We start from the raw sequence: 23736 nt of genomic DNA on the forward strand, positions 1-23736 counted from the left end.
CTTTGAGGAAATGGGGATATTTCCTAATGAATATTGATTGGAGAGAATAAAAAATATTTTTGAATTGCTTTTTAGTTAAATTATACAATGATTCAGAACTTAAGCTTGTATTGGGTAGCATGACCTGGCCATAAAATAATTGTTTTCATTCCTAATGTGTATTAAAAAAGCATTGTTAAAGTGCCAAAAGTGATTGGTCCTTCAAGAGTTATAGAAGTGGGCGCCTGGGTGGCTCAGTTGGTTAAGCGACTGCCTTCGGCTCAGGTCATGATCCTGGAGTCCCTGGATCGAGTCCCGCATCGGGCTCCCTGCTCGGCAGGGAGTCTGCTTCTCCCTCTGACCCTCCCCCCCTCTCATGTGCTCTCATTCTCTCTCTCTCAAATAAATAAATAAAAAAATCTTTAAAAAAAAAAAAAAAGAGTTATAGAAGTGAGCCCCACCCCCCCTTTTTTTAAAGAATTTATTTATTTGACAGAGAGACACAGCGAGAGAGGGAACACAAGCAGGGGGAGTGGGAAAGGGAGAAGCAGGCTTCCCGCGGAGTAGGGAGCCCGATGCGGGGCTCGATCCCAGGACTCTGGGATCATGACTTGAGCCGAAGGCAGATGCTTAATGACTGAGCCACCCTGGCGCCCCAAGCCCCACCCCTTTATGATGTAACATTTGAAGAAAACTAGGGCTTTAAGTTCGGACTATTATCCATCTTATTTGGATTAGGACCCAGGGCCAGATTTAGACCTTTAGAAACCCTAAACACAGACGACTGTATTTGTACCCTCTCCTGTGTTGTTCAAAACAATATTAAATCATAATTATAAGTTAGTCCAACAAAATACTGATTTCCTCCCAAGCTACCTGGCAACATTTTTTTGCAGGGGAGGGATGGGGGTGAGGGCCAGTAAAATATTTTTAAGTTTTCTGAGAGCTTTCTCTGCTTTATTATACTCTAAACCAGGTTTTCTCAACTTAGGTTCCTCATATAAACCACAGAAAGACTATGTTTTTCCTCTTGAGAATGGTACACAATTAAGGATAGTACACAATTGGAACCATATATGGAGATAAGTTAATTTAGAACTGTGCATTCCTAGGTTATTAGGGCTTATCTTTCATGGGTTTAATTTGCCTATTAGTAATCTAGCTGTACTGAGATCCAATCTCCCCTTCCTTCCCATCCCCTATACTTGGCCATGTGGGGATAGGACACGTTTACCAGTAGTTGAGAATAATCAATACTGTATGAAGCAGCATCTTATGATAGGTAAGTGCACAAGTCCATGAGCCTGAGTGTTTGGTTCAATCCCAGCTGTACCACTTACAGTAAGACAGTTAAGATAATAGCTCTGTGACCTTAGACAGATGAACCTTCCTTTTCTTATAAAAGGAGAATAATAGTACTTATCGGAGACTATTATATTATTGAATTATTGCATTTCCTTTAAAGTGGTTAGAATGGTGCTTGGGATGTCCTAGAACCCAGTAAATGTTGTTATTCTTCAATTCAGATAAGAAGACTCTCTGGACCATAAATTGTGACCCTGACCACAGTTGTATATGTTAGCAGGACAGGGTCTCTACTATCTTAATATTCACTATTTTATTACAATACCTTAAAGTGGATTTTCCCTTTGTATTTGCCCTCTATTTTCTAAGGTTTTCAAAATGAGCAAATATTACATTTTTAATAAAAGGAAAAAATGGAAACTTCAAAAAAATTCAAACCGGTGAATCTGATCCTAACTAATGCAGATCCAGAGTCAAGGCAAAAACAAATTAAGCCAGGCTTCATGAGTTGCTTTAAGCCATTCTCTTCTGGAACTGCTAATCTTTATCAGCAATTTTGGATCAAGACATAATAAACAAGATATTTTAAAAATGCATGACTCTGAGAAACAAACTGAGGGTTCTAGGGGAGGGGGGTGGGGGGATGGGTTAGCCTGGTGATGGGTATTAAAGAGGGCACATATTGAATGGAGCACTGGGTGTTATACGCAAACAATGAATCATGGAACACTACATCAAAAACTAATGATGTAAGGTATGGTGATTAACAACGTAATAAAATAAAATTTTTTAAAAAATGCATTTTATATTGCTTGCATCTGAAATAAAAGGGAGAATAAAGCCTTGGTCCATAAAAAGGAATAATAGCTATGAGAGGGGGAAAAAAAGGTCTGAGACTTTTCTAGAAAGTACATGTAAAGAAAAGAAAAGAGGGCCTGGGGCTGAGGTCTTCATTCAACCCATATTCTAAGAGAAGGCTGAAGTATATCTTTAGAAAACACAATGTGGGAAAGACCAAAAAGTTTACTGACTAGAGAACTAACTACTGGTAAGAGTACAGGAAACAGGCACTTTCATCCATTGCTGAAGAGTGTGTAAATGACAGTAGTAATGCTGGCTCCTCTTTATAAGGACCTTAGGAGAGAAAATTTTCTAACATTTCAGTTTTAGAAACAGTTGTGCTTCACCTGAGAAACTGATTTGTTTTATATTAAGGATTCTGAAGGTCATGTAATTTAATCTCTCTTTACATTTGGCTGTTTTAAAGTTCAGAGATAAATTTGTATCTCAACAGTAACATACAGAAACGTATGGCACATATTTTATGTATTAATTTCACTTCTGCCTTCATGTTATTTATTATTTTATGGTAGTATGTGTAATTTTATATATAGCTTTAATTAGTTCTATAAATTGCCTTAATAGGGTGTCCTATAAATAAAAAGTTCAGACATACATAAATAAAATGGCATGCTTTGAAAAAAAATACAACGAAGGACCATTGTAAGGTATAAAATTTAGGTAAGATATAAAATTAACTCAGGGGAATTCGGTCAAAAGCCAAATAAAGCTGTATTTTTATACTGTACAAAAGAAAATTTACATTCTTAATGTAACTAGATACATCTAGGGGAAAATTACACATCTCTCAAGAAACACAATATTTAACATCTTAGATATGTTTCTGCATTGCAGACTGATAATGAATTTTATACATCTTTATTTACAATAAATTAAAATAGTTTTTCATCTCTGGCAGATATTTACAAGGTCAACAGTGACTACGTTTCACATTTCAACAATCAACAGCATTAACCAATTCAGTAAGACAGTTAAGATAATGGCTTACATGCACCAATAAATATGATCTTAAATGTGCGTTTTTTTTCTTCAGCTCTGAAAAAATCAAAGTTTTCACTAGTCCTAGGTTGAAAGGACATTAGTCAATAGGAATCATATTTTCTTCAGGCCTATCCTATTTAAATTTTCACCAGCACGATTCTCTGAATACTTGGGAAATTTATACCAAGCTACAGGTTGATGGTCTAAAAAAAGAGCTGATCTATACATTCCATATCCTTTTATGAAGCAAACATGTGAAAGTGGGCTATCTCCTGTTTACTTGTGACAGAGATCAGACTATATAATGCTATAACAAAAACCCTTCAGAAATTGTAACTAAGAAGAGCCAAATTATTATGAGAAAAATAGTGGGAAAATAATCTTTGCACCAAAAAAAAGATTTCTCTTAACCAGTTACAATGAATATAAAGTCAGCATAATTTTTAGAATGAGAATCAAAAAGATTCACTGTAAAGTAGTTGAACTTATTACAAATATTTATTCATTTTTAATAGATTTTAAGTAATCTCTACACCCAACATGGGGTTCGAACTTACAACATACAAAAGTCGCATGCTCTAAGGACTGAGCCAGCCAGGCACCCCACAAATATTTTTAAACAACACATGGAGCATTGAGCTTATCTCTCAATTCAGTCTGGATGATAAAACTTAAAAAAAAAAAAAAATCCAAAACTTACATTAGTAATTGTTAGCCAATCTTCTCTTTCCAAGATAGCTGATCAATACATTCATTACCTTTTACCTACCACCTGATATGAAAAAAAATACACAAAACCTGTTTGCAACATTAGTTAATATACATTTTGTGTTTTCCCAAAGAAATCCTTACTTAGTTTAAGTAAATCCATCAGATTTTATTGGTCTATACATTTAAAAAATGAGTATTTTAGCTGTTTTCTGCAAAGAAAAAAAATACCCAGAGTAATCATGTACATAAATTATATTAAAACATACCATTTTAGCCAGTATCATACTTACTGGAAATAATTGCAATTACTTAAAAGGTGCATTTCCATAACTCCCCCCTCAATTTTATTTTTTAAAAATCCATGATATCATACAATATACCAATTTTAGGAGTTTCCCCTCTTTTTTATTCAATACTGACGAGCAGAATCCTTAATTTGAGTTAAGGAGACATGAAAATGTGCCATAAGGAATATTTGGCTTTCTTAACTGGTACTTTTGTTGGAGGTGTAAAATGTTGACATAAGAAAACCTCAAATGGAATCTTGTAGGAACTGTATACCTATGTTGCAGATCAAAGAATCTTATAGTATTTATTTCCCCCAGGGCTAGGAAGCAATCCTTTATGGTAAAGGGACCTCATTCCTTCGCAGTTAGGTACTTTAAAAATTCTATTTGGTTGAGACATTTTCTTTGGTAAATTTTATAATCAACAAAGTTGTAAAGAATTTCCTCTGATACAATTAACACTGAGCTGTTGACACTCAAATACAGCAAACCAGTTTGATATCAATTCTGTAGTTCGGGATGGACTGTCCAATTAAATTCATTTCTCTTTGAAAATAAAAGAATTTCCTTATTGAACCTACCTCCAGATACACAATTATAAAAAAAAACTCATATATACTGTAAGCTACACTTAATTCTATTTTTTTTGTAAAATATTTAAGTCTAATAGCATAATAGCAGAAATATGAATGTGCCTTAAATTGTAAACATTTTCTCAAGATCCAAAGTAAAACATAGAACCTACATTTCTGTACTATGCTGCCAGTTATTTCACATCATTCCCAGCTTTCTGCTAACTTCTGTTTGCTCTTGTGTATATTTCTCATGTGACTAGTGGTTAAGAAATACTGAAGCGAATGAAGTTTCCAAAAGTCTGTAGTTGTGTGTACAGGCTTAGAAGCAATGTGCCTATACGGGTAGGGGAAGGTTGGGTGATGAGGACTCCTCTAATTCTAATGGCAGGATCACCACACAAATTTCTGGCACCGCCAAAAATCTAATATAGTTTAAGTGCACATTGGTTGACATTATGAATATTACTATCCTATGTCTATTCAGTGCCAATATGATATACCCATTAGGTACACAATGCAGGTAATACTAAAATCTATGCCTTATAGTATCAACATGACCACCCTGGAAATGGAAAATTGTACCAATCTGGGGACTCATGATTTTATTAGCACTGTTAACAATTTTACACTGCATTCCATCTTATAATCTGGCAAATATTCTAATTTTTGAGAGTTTAACTTATCAATTTCTAGTAGGTTTTCAAATAACTTGTTTCTAGAAAGCACTTTAAAAAAATTAAAGTATTACAAATAAGTGTCTCAACCAACTTAGTGGTTTGAAACATGACAATAATCATTCAACTTCAAAGATAAAAAGTTTCATATTCAGACTTTAATACAGCCATAGTATAGAAAAGTTGCTCTAAAATTCTTAGATTTTCTGACCACTGGTATGACCTATTAAACATTTTTAACCTGAAAAACAAATACATAACTGAAATACTGATTAAAACAAAAACTTACTTTGTAATCCAATATCAGAAATGGAGAGCTCCTCCTTGCCAGTGTTTATATAAATAGTATACTACCCCCTAACAACAGATACTAATTTTTTAAATTTACAAATGAACATGCAGAGAATTAAATGAGACAACTGATTGTCAACTAAAGTACTCAAAAATGGACCCAAACAAACCTCACAAAGTGAGGTAGCAGAAACACCCCACACTTCATTAAAATACTCACAAAAATAGTGCAAAAAAAAAAAAAATCTGAAAGAAGTTATTCTCAGTATTCCAGTGTCTAATAAATAGTTACAATTAATTTAAAGCTACTGAGTGGAATTTGAGAATATACATTGGAAATATTGAGCTTATATAGCTGAGACTACCGCATTTAAGATATTTTATACGGTATATACACTTTAAATGACATAATGGTCACCATTCCATTATGGAATCATAAGCTTCACACTATAAACCGTTATCAACCACATAAGGAAATATTGCTTGTTCTCTATCTATTCTAAAGCACAAGTAAGGTTCAATTTTTTTCAACATTAGAAATCAATGGAATAAAATTTATTTAATCTTTACTTTGCAAATACTCCATTGTGCAACACAATTAACTTGCTACCTAGGTGACTGTGAAAGCTGGCAGATTCAATTACTTTAAAATAGCTAGAAACACTGATCAAAGCCATTTCTTTGGGTTTATTTTTGCATTTAAATAAATCCCCAGAAATATAATCAACTACAAAATGGCAGCATACAACTGTTATGTGGCAGAAAATAGTAAGGCATAAATTAGAATAAGAAAAATGTATCTATCCTTACATCTGTGGTATAGATACCTACATTTCCAACACTTCCCCATCTATGTTTATTACTCTACATTTTTTCTGGATTAAGTACTTTTCTTAATGTGCTGTATTCACCAACTACTAGACCAGAACTGTAAAGAAACTGCAGAAATGGAGAGTGTTACGTACCACATTTACCATAGTATGAGTACAGGGAGGCAGTGGGGTGTTAATATGCATTTGACGGGAGACAGGAGTTATATTCTGGCTCTGCTTCTTAGTTATGTGACTTCGATCATGTCACAACCTTTTGAGCCTCAGTTTCCTGAGGATAGATATTTGGGGAGGGGGCACTGGGTGACTAGCTAGATTATTTATAGGGTCTCATCTAGCACAAAAATTCCGACTCTATAATAAACAGGCACAGAAGAGTAACTGGGAGAATAAGAGTGGTGGCAGGGGTCAGGATTTTAAATTATACACTTCTCCCTCCAGCTTCTCAAAATATTTTTATATTTAAAAATCTTACTTCTAAGTTAGCTTTTCACACTTTACATTTTAGGTTGATTTCTAGTAACATAATTTAAAATTAATATAATAGAGAAGAGTTACCAAAAGCTTCAGATATTTCTTTGTATTTCTTAATCCAACCTGGCATCAATCCAATTGATTTATTATAGAAAACAAGTATTTTCTCTGTAATGAGCTTTTCCATAGAGGGAAAGACCTTTTCTTATGAAAGGTAATAAGTATAAAACAACAGGTTGTTAAAGAATAAAGTATGAATATTGCTGGTATATATTTGTAACAGCTGTTGTATATCTGAAAACTATTTTGAATTAAATGACAATAATGCAAATAAATATAAAAAATCTCTTAGAAAATTTGACTTATGGTTTATTAAGCTAAATTTTAATTATATCTTGCACAGAAAATCTGTTCTAAGACCCTGAATGCACAGTTTGAGCTAAATGAAATGTTTCTTCATTAAGGCCAAATCACATAACTTAAAAGAACAAAATGTCACAGGGTTATGAAACATTAATGGGTATGTATACATACAGAATATGTATGTATATACACACAGATAAATGAAATCCTCTAAGTTGAAAGTTTTCCAAAACCAACTTTTCAAGTTTAAGATTTTTAACAAAACAAAAGGGACATTTATTATATTTATTACAGCTTTTGCTGTAATTTGGTATTATTTGTTTTTGGGGGTTTTGTGTGTGTGTGTGCTTTAACTAAATCATGCTAGATTTAGATGCCAATAAACACACAACTTGTTGAATTCAAAACAACCTGCCAGCCTCCTAAATGAACCAGGCATTTCTGCCATAAAGTGAATGACCTCCAGCCATGGCCAAGATTTTACCCTTGGTAAGAACAATGCTCTTTTCTTTTCCTACCTGAAACTTTGCTTTCCTTGGTATGTTATAGATCTCTAGACCTCATTTATTTTGGCTGCTTTCAAACTCATTTATCTGACATCCCTTAAATTAAAAGGGATACTTAACATATGTCTTTGTGATATATACATATACACACCACACACACACACACACACACACACACCTCAATACATTTCTATTGATAAACTTTTACTTTTATCCCAGACTTTGGCAATGTTGTAGTAGTAGTACTAGTTGTACTAGTTCAGGTTCTAGTTTTCCATTTTCTATGAGCTGAAAAGTGTTACAGACCACCAAATTCAAACAAGTATCTCATTGTTCTTATAAAGATTCTAAAGAAAATCCCCTCCAAAACAAAACAAATCCTCTTACAATAAAATAAGAGGAGGAGGGGGGAGGTTTTCAGATGTGGAAAAAAACAAGAGGCATTTTTCTGGTTACTTTATCAAAATCTATTGTGATTTTAATTATCATGATAGAGATAATATTTTAAACTCTGTTAATTAGGAGAATACTTGCTTTCTATAAATTCAGTATATTTTTCTTTCACAATAATAAAATAAAAATGTCTAAATGTACAAAGTACTAATATCTCTGATGTATTTTGTGGAAGGATAACGCATAGCAGTTCAAGTCACAATACATGATTTTCAAAAACTAATATATTTTCTTTTCTTTCAATCAAGCATTAGAGCCTGAGACCCAAAAGAACTTATACTGAAATCTTACCCAACCAAATCAGAACTAAAAAAATTTTTTTTACTAATAATGCATTTTTGTAGCCTCTTAGCAGTTACCAAATGCTACTCACATACATTCAACATCTAGCTTACTGGCATGATTTCAAAGTTTTATAAAAATGAGAGACTTTTGCAGATATATGATTAGAAGGTACACAAATTGCATTACATTAAACACAAAGGCAGTGTGGTCCTTGTAGGAGAAATCAAGTCAGTACCCCCTGGTAGAAATGTTCTATAAAAATGTGTCACGTTGAAGCATCAGTGTTTTCAGCCAATTATCTGTCCCTGATGTATTTCCTTGGAGTATATGATCTATCAGGACTTCAGGTTTCTTAATCCAAAATATCTGACTGAATTTAGGTACATCTAGAAAGCAGCTGAAAGGGTTTCTCCAATAGTCTAGCATCACAGAAAGTGGGTTGAGAAATCCCTCTCTTTACCTGAAGACGTACTTGTTCTACTTCAGTCATCATCAGCTCACAAAGGAAAAGAAAAAAACCTATCAAAACTTCCCCTCACACACACAGTCCCACACAAGCTAAACAAAAACCACCCCCTCCCCCCCACAAAACCCCAGCACCAAAGTGTCAATCATTCCTGGGAAATAGAACATGCCCCTTGGATTCTCTGATTTGTTAGCTGTTCAAACTTTAAGGACAGAAATGACCTATGTCCTTGTGGGGAGGAGGGAAGACATGTTAATAATGACTGTAGAGCCATTGAGAAAGTGCATTATCAATTACACAAACAACTTTGAGCCCTGCCCTCCAAAGGAGGGGGCCAGAACTTGATTTAAATGCCTCAGTAACTGAACATTTGTGTCCTCGAAATAAAGGAGATGGGGGGAAAAAGAACCACGCACATTTTAATGGAAAAGTGCAGCAGTCTACCACCTTCCCCCATGCTTCTCAAGAAAATGATTGCACTGACTCAGAGAAGTCCAAAGTCATAGCAGAATCTCTGAGGCACTCCTGGTTAAAAGAGAAAAAAAATATGATCCAGTAATCTCCATAGTTCTATAGATTATGAGAACAAACCCGTTTTTTTTTTTAAACAAAAACCAAAGAATCATTTCATAGGGATCATATACACCATTTCCTCTAACATATCCTCAGTCTCACAGTGTTGAAATGGGACCGATCAGCCTACGATGGATTGCACATCACCCAAGGAGAAAGGAAGGCATGGAAAATGCATACATTTTATACTGCTTCACAAACACATTTACAAGGAATAAGGTGAAGAGAAGATATAGGAAGGAGGAAAAAGAAAACCTTATTGCTGTTTCCATACAAAATACAGTATGAAGATACCTAAACTAAATCAAATCTGATTACGATGACCAATATTTTCACAATGTGGGATGAAGTGTCTTCTTATACAATGAAATGTTCAGTTTAAAGGGTAAGCAGAAAGATGAGAGAGGATGTCAGAACTACACCTGGGATATTAGCTGCATATTGAAACTTGGGGATCGAGACTGCTTGGTTAAGGGAGCTCCTGGGCTGAGGAGCTCTTTACCTTCTCCAGCTTGACCTAGCCGGTCTTCCTGTAGACTGATAGTTGAGTAACGATTAACATTGTTAGCTGCTAAATTAGTAACTCCCTCAGTGCCAACCCCAATGCTGGTACTTGCTTGACTGCCATTTACATAGTCAAATGATTTGCTTGAGGAAGCACTGGCTGTCCGGATTAGACTTATACTATTGGTTTTTGGCACCACCTGGCCAGCAGGCAGGCTCAGGTGTTTCTTCATCGGTGTCAGCTCAATTGAATCTACACTAAGATCAGTTGGTTGCTGTACATACTGCCTGCGAACGACTGAATCTCGAGGGCTCTCACTGGATTTGATGACAGAGGCTGTTTCTTTATCCTTAGCTGAACGCCCAGTTGCTACTTTCCTTAAGCTTCCCCTCTGAGAAGAGGAGGATGGTTTGGTCCCAATTGGCTGACTGCTGAGGGAAGCCCCTGATGAAAATCCTTCATCTGCATCGTTTAGGTTTACCGACTCTTCTCCATTTACACCCTCAGCACCTAAAAAACAAATCAGACAGACTCAGCAATAGCTAAATTAAAAAAGAAGGAACTGTGAATAAAAACTCAACTGACCTTATCTCTTGGGTAATGTTTGCTGCAGTTTGGCAATGGCCCTGTTGTCAACGCTTCCCCTAAATAATTTAGGGGAAGAAAGCTTAATCTACACAGAATTCTAATATGTTATTCACTGTGTTTGTTCAGCTTTCATTAGTCCAGCTTTTGTAAGACTATCCACAAACAAACTTAGTATCTCAATTATTTAGGCATATAAAACAACTTTAGGTGAAATACATTTCATTACAAATCTTTATAATATACCCTTGTCTATTTGAGGTGATAATATCTGTTTAAAAAAAAAATCAAAAATTTTTCCTCATATCTTCCTTAGCCCACCATAAAACAGACTGTACAAAAGAGACTCCCTTCTGGTTGCAGTCACCCAGAATAATGCCAAACTCATTATCCCTACAAGCCAAACCCTTCTTAAGGGCAGTACAATTTTACATTTACTCAACAGCTAAGTGCCTCTACATGGCTTTAAAACGTTTAACACGGAATTACTATATTTTCTAACTCAAAAAACTGTACATCGTTTCCAGTAATTTCATACTTATATTTTGTCTTATGGGGATATCTACTCACTGGTTTCCGTATTTTCTCGACCAATTAATGTGAAGAAAATATTTGATTATCAGAAAGTAACTAGTAGGGATAATTAAGTAGGATTTTTACTCTCTATATTATGTAGCTGTAATACTTTAGATTTTTCGTCTTGAGATGTATTATTGTCATAATCACAAAATACTACGATGTCCCATTACGTTTTATGCAGAAACTGCAGTTAATGAGATAATCCTTATCTTGGGATTTTTGTTAGAAGGGGAGAAGCTTATCTAATATATTCAATTTGGGTTTTCCAAAAAGCCTAATTCTCTTACTGAAAGTATGATCAACACTCTCTTGGAAAGTAATACATTTGCTTCTTTTGAAAGGGATAGCAGTTTGCTACATTATTATGTATGTTTGCCAGACTGCAATAAAGTTTAATCTGAATCAACATACAGATATCAATATTACAGTTAAGGTAAAATATTAGGAAAGAATTCTAAACAAATATTACTTTGAGATACAGGTTATCTAAGTAAAATATACATAAAATATTTAAACACAATATTTAACATAGTACTTGGAAAAATAAAAAATATTTTCTTAGATATATTTTCTTATACGGATTAGCTATTTCCTTGCTTCAAAAGAAGAATGAAATAGGCTATCTTTAAAGCAAAATGCATGTTATTATATCCAGTTTAATAATCTTCAACCATCATGCAAAGCCATGTGAAAACGCAGCTGACACCACTTCTCTCAACCCCTTCTTCAAAATAGTATATAATGTAACTCAAAATGAAACTTTAAATTATATTCATATGGTATCATCTTAGCAATTTACTTACAGTTACTATAAAGAACTCCAAAATGCCCAAGAAAAGATATTTACTGGTTCACAATTGGTATCAGTAATAGAAAACTGGAGTGAATAAAAATGTATCATCAGATATAGATGTATATATACTGAGGGAAGGAGACTGAGAGACTTAGTGCTAGTGTCTAAATCTTGCCTCATGCAGGTCTGATGCCCAAGCAATATGGCCATAAAAGAGATGATAACATAAAAGCCACCATGCAAGAGAATCTGCTGATATTTTATACACTAAGAAATGCTGTTTCAATACAGTGGGACACTGACTATACTTTAATCACAGGCAATGTCCTCAGTTTAGCAATAATTTTAAATCCAACTTTAAAAGTCACAAATAAAACGTTACTTGACCATCAGGATAAGGGTAGGTGATGCGCTTATATTCTCCCTTCAATTTCAACATAAAACAAATATAATTTTAACTGTAAACTGATTTAAAACCATCATACTAGAAAATTCTTTTAAAAGGCCACATATTAATGTCAATACAAAAGCTCCAGCCGACTTCAGAATTACTAAAACTTTTCATAGGTTTTAGTAATTTCCTTCCTTCTATTTAAAAATCCTCAAGGAATCAACTTTTTTCCTTTCTAATTTTCTCCCTGGGTGATACTACTTCTCATGATCTATAGGGAAGATAACCAAAAAGGATCTTTAATGAACTTACTTTGATTCTTTCTTTTTAAAGATTTATTTATTTGAGAGAGAGTGCGAGTGGAGGGAGAGGCAGAAGGAGAGGGAGACAAGCAGACCCCCCACTAAATGGGGAGCCTGATACAGGACTCGTGCCCAGGACCTTGAGATCATGACCTGAGCCAAAATCAGGAGTCAGGTGTTCAACCAACTGAGCCACCACACACCCCTTTAATGAACTTTTCTATTCAGTCTGCCTTTCCTTATAAATTTAGCTCCTACTAATATTGATTTAATGATACGATTAATCCAGATTAAAAGTCAAAGTAATTTTTGAGAAATTTCAAACACACTGATGGAACTTATTCCTCTTTCCTTGTGGTGATACCCCACCCTCACAAACTGAAATTTTTACCAGTGATAATAGATATTAAAATGTGGTATTTTAATATTAGATATTTTATTTTTTATTTTTTTTAAGGATTTTATTTTTAAGTGATCTCTACACCCAATGTGGGGCTTGAACTTACAACCCCGAGATCAAGAGTTGCATGCTCTACCAACTGAGCCAGCCAGGCACCCCTTAATAGGATATTTTAAAAGAACTACTATTTTGGTTCCTTTTTCAAAGTATATGACTTTTGATGAACTGGAAGAAATGTTTCAACCTAATCCCACACTCTAGAATTTTATCAAGTCTTAATTATCATAACACAGTACTACATTTAGCACAAATAATCCAACATTCTAACAATGGTGGTAGATATATCAAGTGGCTCGTTTAGTCACCAGGAATGTTGAGAAACAGGCTGTTATTCAATTTAGGCCAACTCTGGGTTTGACATCTATTCATATACTTATGTTTTATGCCTTTTAACTATCTCAGGGATAACATAAAGAGACAATGAAAAGCGAAGGCTACATCATTCACAGGATCTCTGTAAAACAGCACCAACTCCTTTGGGTCCCTAGATCATGCACATGCAACACTGATAAATGAAGTTAAGGTCAATGTGGACAAATGGGAAGAAGGCAGATTTAGATTCTTACTGAGCATGCTCAAATTTCTAATGCACCAAAGAGCAAGAGACTTCCTTAAGGTGGAAGGTAACTGCTTCATACATGTTTGGTCTTAAGTAAAAATATATAACCTATTTTAAAACTATTTGCTATATTTTATTAATTAGTGTAAAGGTTCCACAGTAACAATACATTAAAAAATGAAAAACTATTAGGCTACAGTTCCCTCTTTCACAAAGTCAACTCCTATGGGCATCACATGTAAAACAGCAAATAAACAGTTTTCTACTGGAGAGAAGTGTTCTTTTACAGATGGTGGTGATGGTGGTGGTGGTGGTGGTGCTGATTTGGGGGGTAAAAAAATTCTCATTTTGAGATATCTACATTGTAGAAACAAGGATCTACTAGGATACCTGAATTCTAATACATTTCAACTCTGTTTGAGAGCTACAGAAGACAATGATTATTTACAATAAATGATAAAATGTAGTGTGGACCAGTACAGCATATTTATAGAGGAAAGAGGCTAGTAGTTCACTAGTTAGACCCAAGTAACTTGACCCACAGATTATAAAAAGTGATAAATACTGGTTTACTCTGTCAAAGAGGTAAGAAATTCTTGTTAACTGACCAACCTGGAATTAGAGATAAATCGGCCAGCTCCACTTTAATCATATTTCTCAAAGATAATGTATTTATGTTTTAAAACTTTCTTCACATATTTTTAAGAAATAAATTATTATATAAATGAAATCAATTTATATTGACTAAAAGGCTCACGTCCATTGGTTGCATTTTTCCTTTCCTAATATTAGAATAAACATGCTCAGTAATGAAAAAATCCCAAGCATTTGCAGACCTTTTGGAGACAGGCCTCTGCCTTGTTAGTAGCCATGCCAAGCTGTTCTTTGATCACACAGAATGCAGACTCTAGGCCAGCACAAATGGTAACTAAAGATTGTACCTGACCTGGCGCTAGGCATATGGGGAGGTGTGCTTTGCAAGGAGGAGCTAATACACCCTGGGATAGTGGAAACACACACTAGAATGAAAAGATGTTCTGCTTGGGGATAGAGAGCCAGGATCCTTCTCCAGCAACTGCCTCACTGACTTCTGCCTCCTCATCTCTGTCCTACCCTCTGTTGTGGCTGCTGCTGAGTTGGGCTCCGGTGAGCCGTGCTCAGGGGTCCTGCGCACCAGCACCTCCCCCTCTTGAACACGTTTGATCCCTAGGTCAGTGGAGCCGTGTTGGATCGGGGAGCCAGGAATACTCGAGTCAGCCTCGTTTGAGAAGTCAAAGCCATCTGGGATTCAACATATAAAATTTTAGTGCTTTTGTGCTGCTCTATTCTTTTCTGAGCATTTTGACCCAGGCAGATAAGAGAATGTATATATGGATATGATAAAAACACAAAGACTATTTATATAGTTACATGTGTGTGCACAGCATGCACACACATAAGGCGGCAGATGAACAATGTGAGGTTTGCAAATGAATAGCACAGGAAAATAGGGATCATTAAAGTGGCAATTAATATATCTTAGGCAAGACAGCTTGACTATTCAAGTACCATATGCCTATGAAATACTGCTGGATTCAGCACCTCCAAAAAAAGGAAAAGCAAAGATAAAAATCGAAAATACAATCATCAACTTTTTTATGGATAGCTTGTATTTCACCATTGGTTTGGTCAGTTATATAATTTTTTCCCACAGTGCTCATACATGCACCTTTTTTCCCATCCTATTCTTATTACTAGCTCAAAAAAAGACAAAAATTAACTTGATCTTATTTTTTGCTTTAACATTCATACAGCAGTCTAAATAACATCTTTCTACTTTATAAAAAAATATTTTTTATCAAAATAAATTCAGGCATTTAAACACATTTCTAGTGCTATATTTAAAAACTAAATAATTTTAATTATATAGAGTACAAAATATCATGTGTTAACCTAGTCTATAGAAACAGTGATAAATTTGCTAGAATCCATGAATGGGCTATAGGAATTTTACACTCACCTTCTCTCCTCCATCTATGACGACGGATTGAAGCTGTTGTAATCGCCGTCCGAGAAATCCTCGGCACTGTTGGAGTGACTTCCACTTTAAGTACTTTCTGGCCTTCTTGTGAAGAATCAGGAGCATCAAATGGTAATGAGTTTTTCATGGCACTGGCAACCTAAAATGATAATATAAAGTCTACACATATTTACACCAAATATATAATTTATGCTTATTTTACACTGCACATTTCCATAATTTTTTGAATATGTATATGAAGTGGTACTATACAACATGAAAGTACACAATGTGTCAAAAAAGTTTGTACCTCCACTGTTCTGGTTTTTTTTTTTTTTATGGGGAGGGCAGAGGGGGAGGGAGAGAGAGAATATTAAGCAGGCTCCATGCCCAGCGTGTGAGCCTGACACAGGGCTCAATCTTACAACCCTGATGCTCTGAGCCAAAATCAAGAATTGGACGCTTAACCAACTGAGCCACCCAGGCACCCCTGTTCTATATTCCTTTAGGCAGGCTTCTGAAATGAGAATTTACTTTTAAAATGTGAGTCGCATACCCCACAGATTCCTTAAAGTTGTTCACTTTCAAAGAGAAATGGCATTCCAAAGAAAGAAAAATTGTCTAACATTTGAACCCTGTTAAAGAAAATTTAGAAGTTTCTGATTCTTCAGATGAAAAATAACATGCAAAATTTCATTTCTCATAAAAAAAAAAATTAGCCTTCTTTCCACTCCTTTGTTTTCATAAGGAGAAATTTTCCCTAAACATGTCTGGCATTTTGTCCCACCACTTTCTGTTCCCTCCACAAAAAGAGGAAAATATCTGGCTGGAGAGTAATTATCATCAACTGGTGCATGTTTCTTAATTGGGCAGTGCTAATCTAGCAAAGATCCTGAGCTGGAGAATTGTCTTTCTCACTTCTTCTCCACTTGGAAAGGATGAGTAAAATGCAGCAACCTGGATAAGTGTGCCAGCTCTGCCAACTCAAACTTCTCCAGGGGGCTGTTCCAACATCTAGACCAAGGGGCGGGGAGGTAAGTCTTTCAATTTAGCTTTTATCAGGAATAAAGATGATGCCTATTTCTCTACCTGCCAACTGTTTTATCTGTTTATCACCTGGCTCTAGATTTTAATAAAGAAAAGGAGTGTTGTTTGTTGGATCCCTCAAAGACCCCGCACAACAAAGGATTGCTCTAGGCTAGAGATTCTCTTTACCTATATTATCTTGGAAATGCCATCTCTACTTAATTTGTAAGACTGTTACAAGAGGAAAAGTATGAATTTAAAGAGTCTCACAAATACACAGTATTATTATGATGATGTAATTATTTTATCTTGTTATCCATTTGTTTTAATATAACCCTTAGAGTAAAATTAGTCATGCTGACATGAGGGGAAAAAATGGAAATTCAAACAGCAAAGAATTACTGTAAATGCTACCTCAATAAATTTATAGTTAGCTTAAAATATAAAAAATAATACAAAGAAAATGGCTTTAAAACTTGTACTCTTGGGGCGCCTGGGTGACACAGTCAGTTGAATGCCCCACTCTTGGTTTTAGCTCAGGTTGCAATTTCGGGGTCATGAGATCGAGCCCTAGGTTGCACTCTGCATTCAGCACGGAGTCTCTGCTGAGAATCTATCTCCCTCTCCCTCTGACCCTCCCACTTGTGCTCTAAAATAAGTGAATAAATCTTTAAAAAAAACTGTAAGCTAATATAATTGCAATTAAAATCTACAATATGAACTACGTATCTGTCAAATAAATTTGATTAAAAAATTGTACTCTTAAAGTGTTACAAGCAAAAAAACATAAATGTTCTTTTTTTTTTTTTTTTTGACAGAGAAAGAGAGATCACAAGTAGGCAGACAGGCAGGCAGAGGGAGAGGGAGAAGCAGGCTCCCTGCTAAGCATGGAGCCTGATGCGGGGCTCGATCCCAGGACCCTGGGATCATGACCTGAGCTGAAGGCAGATGCTCAACCTACTGAGCCACCCAGGAGCCCCCAAAAAACAAAAATATTCTTAAAATACCATTGTAACACTACAAAAAGCTTAGAAGACATAAAAATTGCAAAGAAAAACCATCCAGTTGAACACCTAGATAACCATTAGCATTTGTATGTTGCTTCAGTCTTGTCCAGATTAAAAAATAATTGTACACCGCTTGACCACTTAACATAAGCTAGCATTTTTCTTTAGTATAAATTTTTGAATATATAATTTCATCAAGTAAACATAAACTTAATCATTCTCTGTGAAACACCTTTTGTTTTGATTCCTCTACAATTAGAAATAACACTAATGTTGTGCTTATAATACGTTAAAAATATTCAAAATAGTTTTCTGGGATGTGTTGCTAGACATGGATGGTGGGTTAAAGAAAACAAACACACATTACTGAACTGCTTCTGCAAAAGGATGTTCAGAGTTGTGTTATACTGCTACTGGTAATGGAAAGATTTTTTAGAAATACATTTATTTTTTAGGAATATATTTATTTTGTGGAAGAGTATGAAATCTTTTTATATAGAACAAAATATTAATTGGCTTTCTTGTCATGCCTGTTGAGAATCTTTTTCTCAGTTTGTGCAATACATACTAATTTTGTTTTTAAAAAAACGGAGGTTTAGAATTTAGATGCTCATATGGTCAAAAAAAGGAGCCCAACCTTTTTTTAGTGACTTGTCCCATCACTTAAGCTTAGAAAATCCTTCCATCTCTAGAAATTTGAGTAAACGTTTCTAACCTTTTCCTCTTTCTTTTCTTAAAGGATTTCAAAACATTTAACTATTTAATTTATCTGAACTTTATTTTGATATGTGGTAGTAGAGGATCTAAATCAATTTTGTTTTCTCTCCAACAGTTAACCAATTGTTATGGAATAAACCTTTCTCCCTCAATGATTTAGTTTGCCTCATATATTATATACTGAGTATTTTCACTCACTAGTGCCCCTTTCAGGCACAGGTATGTTTAATAAAGAATAACAACTTACCAATAGTGGTTGAGAAAAGAGTTCTAACTGAGCTCTATAAATGATGTCATCAAGGACTTCTTGGCCAAGGTCCCACTGCCCATTATACCTGTGGAGAAGCAGACTGTTAATTATCTTTAGCAAGTATTTCTGAGCTTTAACAATAACGTTTTTATTGTTCCAAGTCCTACTATTTTGGTTCTAAAACAAGATTTCCACATTTATTTTTGCATCATTTCATTTCTAAACTATCCCACTTTTGGGTACAAGAACAAAATGAAGAGGGGCACCTGGGTGGCTCTGTCAGTTAAATGTCTGACTCTTGATCTCAGGGTCATGAGTTCAAGCCCCATGTTGGGCTCCACACTGAGCGTGGAGCATACTTATGAAGATTTCAAATACTAATGTTTAAAATAGTTTACAGATGTCTCTTCACAAATTAGTTTTTATCATGTGTTGATATTTACAATAATCTATTTAAATGCATTCATGAAAACTTGAGTTATGAGCTATGTAGAGAGACAGTTTTCCAGAAAGAAAGCCTGACCAACTTTCAGACTCCAATTTATTGACTAGTTATATTTTGGCTACTTTAGAAAGTACCAAAAGGACTATGAACAGTTATACACCAACAGACTGGACAACATAGAAGAAGGATAAATTCCTAGAAACATACAATCTACCAGGACTGAATCACGAAGAACTAGAAAATCTGAATAGACCAATTACTGGTAAGGAAATTGAAGCACTAATCAAAAATCTGCCAACAAACAGAAGTCCAGAAGACTAGAAGGCTTCACAGGTGAATTCTACCAAACATTTAAAGAAGAATTAGCACCAATCCTTCTCAAACTCTTCCAAACAATAGAAGAGGAGGAAATACTTCCATATTCATTTTACAAGGCCAGCATTATCCTGATACCAAAACCAGACAAGAACACTACAAGAAATAAAATTACAGGCCAATATCCCTGATGAACATAGATGCAAAAATCCTCAACAAAATATTAGCAAACCAGATTCAACAATAAAAGGATTATATACCATGATCAAGTGGGATTTATCCTTGGGTTCAAGTATGGTTCAAAATCTGCAATTCAATCAACATGATATACCATATTAACAAAATGAAGGATAAAAAGCATATGATCATCTCAATAGATGCAAAAAAAAGTTTTTTTGACAAAATTCAACATCTTGTTCATGATAAAAACTCAACGAAGTGGGTGTAGAGGGGATATACCTTGACATAATAAAGGCCATATATGACAAGCCCACAGCTAACATCATACTCAATGGTGAAAAGCTGAAAGCTTCTCTAAGATCAGGAACGAGACAAGGATGCCTACTCTCCCACTTTGAAAAATTCAACGTAGTACTAGAAATTCTAGCCAGAGCAATTAGGCAAAAAAAAAAAGGCACCCAAAATCAGAACAGAAAGAGTAAAACTGTCTCTATTTGCAGATAACATTGTTTTTAGGTATGTCTCCTGAGGCAAGGGAAACAAAAGAAAAAATAAACTACTGGGACTACACCAAAATAAAAAGCTTTTGTTTAGCAAAGGAAACGACCAACAAAACGAAAAGGCAATCTACTAATGGGAGAAGGCATTTGCAATGATATATCAAATAATGGGTTAATATCCAAAATATATAAAGAACTTCTACAACTTAACATTAAAAAAATAATCTGATTAAAAAAGTGGGCAGAGGACCTGAATAGACATTTTCCAAAGAACACATACAGATGGCCACAAGTACATGAAAAGGTACTTGACATCATTAATCATCAGGGAAATGCAAAGCAAAACCACAATGAGATATCATCTCATACCTGTAAGAATGGCTTTTATCAAAAAGACAAGAAATAAGTGTTGCCGAAGATGTGGAGAGAGGAAATCCTGTACACTATTGGTGAAAATGTAAAGTGGTACAGACAGTATGGCAAACAGTATGGAGGTCCCTCAAAAAATTAAAAATAAAACTACCATAGGATCTAGCAATTCCACTTCTGGTATATATCCAAAGGAAACAAAATCACTAACTCAAAAAGATCTGCACTCCATTCACTGCAACATTATTTACAATAACCAAGACATGGAAACAATCTAAGTGTTCCTTGACAGATGAATGGGTAAAGAACCCAAATTCACAGATACAGAAAACAGACTGGTGGCTGCCAGAGGTGGGGGGGTGGGGGTGGTATAAAGAATGAAAGTGGTGAAAAGGTACGAACTTCTAGTTGTAAGATAAATAAGTCTGGGGAGGTATGGTGACTAGAGTTAACCATACTGTATTGTATATTTGAAAGTTGCTAAGACAGGAGATTTTAAAAAGTTTGCATCACAAGAAAAAAATTCGTAACTGTATGTACTGATGGATGTTAACTAAACTTATTGTGGTTATCATTTCACAATATAAACTGTATCTAATCATTATGTTGTACACCCAAAATTAACACAATCTTATATGTCAATTATATCTCAATTTCAAAAATTGTCTTTAACATTATTATACTGCTCTCAAATAACAAGTGTATATTCACTAAAAAAATACAAAAAAAATTCATATTAGAAAAAGAAGATAATGGGTGCACCATGGAACAAAAGAGTCAGTGTTGTGCACCTGATAAGGAAAAAAGGGAAATATTAAGTTTCCAAACGTTATAAGAATTCAATCAGTTTCATAGTCTATCTACTTACATGGCATAATAAACTCCTGTGAGAAGTTGCACCATGAATTCGGGATCCAGTACTATCCGACCACAGAGTTCTTTCCAGTGTTTTTCATGTTGCCGTGGAAACCCACTCACACAAACCCTAGGAAAATACGGCATTTGCCATGTGTGACTTCATGATTCATTAAACATTTTTCCTTTCATAAATTCACTTATTCAGTTATTCATTCCTCATATTTATTAAGTACCTGCTTATGTGCCAGTCACTGTCCTGGGCCTAGGCATACAGTTATGAACAGGCAAAAAGATAAAAATAAAATCTATGCCCTCACAAAGCATACACTCTAGAGAACTATATCAATAAAAGCAGTAACTTTTCTTTTTTTTTTTTTTTTAAGATTTTATTTATTTATTTGACAGAGACACAGCGAGAGAGGGAACACAAGCAGGGGGAGTGGGAGAGGGAGAAGCAGGCTTCCCGCCGAGCGGGGAGCCCGACGCAGGGCTCGATCCCAGGACTCCGGTATCATGACCTGAGCCGAAGGCAGATGCTTAACAACTGAGCCACCCAGGCGCCCCGCAATAACTTTTCTCAAATAGCTATGTCTGTCATCTTCCTCCCTCTTTAGAAAAAAATTGTATAACTTTTACACATCCCAAATTTTATCAGGATGAATTAGTGGGAGATACAGAAATCTCAAAACAAATAAAAGGATATTTCAAAATACCTGATGTCTATGAGGCCTTTTTTTTTTAAGATTTTATTTTTAAGTAATCTCTATACCCAACATAGGGCTTGAACTCACAACCCCAAGATCAAGAGTTGCATGCTCTTGATCCGACTAAGCCAGCCAGGCGCCACTGTGAGGCCATTTTTAAATTAAAGTGCCACAATAATTCTCTGTCTTCATCTCATTAAGAGATGCTTCTAGAAAAGTTATGTTGAGTAATTATCAAAAGTTATAATGTACCTATATTATTTTAATCAATTAATTTGTTAGAATAATTGTAATGGTAAATGAGTCCAAAAGAAATTTTTCAGTGTTTAGTGCATTATGATCTCTGGAAAAATTTTTTTTTTTTAAAGATTTTATTTATTTATTTGACAGATAGAGAGACACAGCCAGAGAGGGAACACAACCACGGGGAGTGGGAGAGGGAGAAGCAGGCTTCCCCCGGAGCAGGGAGCCCGATGCGGGGCTCGATCCCAGGACCCTGGGATCATGACCTGAGCCGAAGGCAGACGCTTAACGACTGAGCCACTCAGGCACCCCTCTGGAAAATTTTTTAAAAATCTCAATTTACAGGGGCGCCTGGGTGGCTCAGTCAATTGGATGTCTGCCTTCGGCTTGGGTCATGATCCCGGGGTCCTGGGATCAGGCCCCTCCATTGGGCTCCTTCATCGGCGGGGAGCCTGCTTCTCCTCCCACTCCCCCTGCTTGTGCTCTCTCTCTCTGTCTTACAAATAAATATATAAAATCTTTAAAAAAAAAAAAAAGTTTAAAATCTCAATTTACATATATATTTTTGTAGCAGAGATATACAACTAAGAGATCAATAAAAGGACTTGTAAGCATAAAAGCATCTGGCTGGCTCAGTCAGGAGACCATGTGACTCCTGATCTTGGGGTTGTGAGTTAAAGCCCCATGTTGAATGTGGAATCTACTTAAAAACAACACCAACCAAACCAAACCAAACCGAAAACCCACAAAAAAACCCAAAAGTACAAAATAAGACCTACAACAATGGTTACATTAAACAGAAAAAAAAAAGACTTGTAAGCATAATATGGCATTAGGATAAAATTATGTGAGTAAAGTGGTAGGAAAGATCAATTTCAAGGAGAAAAAGGAATAATATAATGTCAGACTATTAAAAGCCTGTTCATCTATTCTTCATATGGATGACGGTCGGTATTTACATTATACACATTTAAAATACTAACCTAACAATTATTTTATTATGTCAATATTTACATACTAGAAATCATACCATTTGCAACTATTTAAGATAAAATGAAAAATTTAAATGTTAACTTAAAATTTGTGAGAGCTACACAGATTTTTAAAATTCTTTAGGGGATATATGAACAACAGTGTGAGGATTACTAAACTCTATCATTTTTATTTTAGGGGTGCCTGGGTGGCTCAGTTGGTTAAGCATCTGCCTTCGGCTCAGGTCATGATCCTGGAGTCTCAAGATCGAGTCCCACATTGGGCTCCCTACTCAGCTTCTCCCTCTGGCCCTCCCCACCTCTCATGCTCTCTCTCTCGCTCTCATTCTCTCTCGCTCTCATT

The 23736-nt window shown here is 35.2% G+C and overlaps 1 protein-coding gene across 9 annotated transcripts in view; it reads right to left on the bottom strand.

The window, feature by feature from the left end:
* Positions 1-2837: 2837 nt before the first annotated feature.
* HYCC2 (hyccin PI4KA lipid kinase complex subunit 2) overlaps positions 2838-23736 on the bottom strand; it is an 85417-nt gene continuing 64518 nt past the window's right edge. For 8 of the 9 annotated variants that reach the window (XM_036098553.2, XM_036098556.2, XM_036098547.2 and 5 more), the window contains 5 exons: positions 21465-21581; positions 18785-18872; positions 15788-15947; positions 14902-15069; positions 2838-10629 (listed from right to left, as the gene is read on the bottom strand). In XM_036098553.2, coding sequence (XP_035954446.1) covers positions 10031-10629; positions 14902-15069; positions 15788-15947; positions 18785-18872; positions 21465-21581 — 1132 coding nt within the window. In that variant the 3' untranslated portion in view covers positions 2838-10030. The remainder of the gene's footprint in view (positions 10630-14901; positions 15070-15787; positions 15948-18784; positions 18873-21464; positions 21582-23736) is intronic. The other variant, XM_078071179.1, reaches the window with a different exon arrangement.

The sequence above is a fragment of the Halichoerus grypus genome, chromosome 4 (genome assembly GCF_964656455.1).
Source record: "Halichoerus grypus chromosome 4, mHalGry1.hap1.1, whole genome shotgun sequence".
Classification (NCBI taxonomy): domain Eukaryota; kingdom Metazoa; phylum Chordata; class Mammalia; order Carnivora; family Phocidae; genus Halichoerus; species Halichoerus grypus.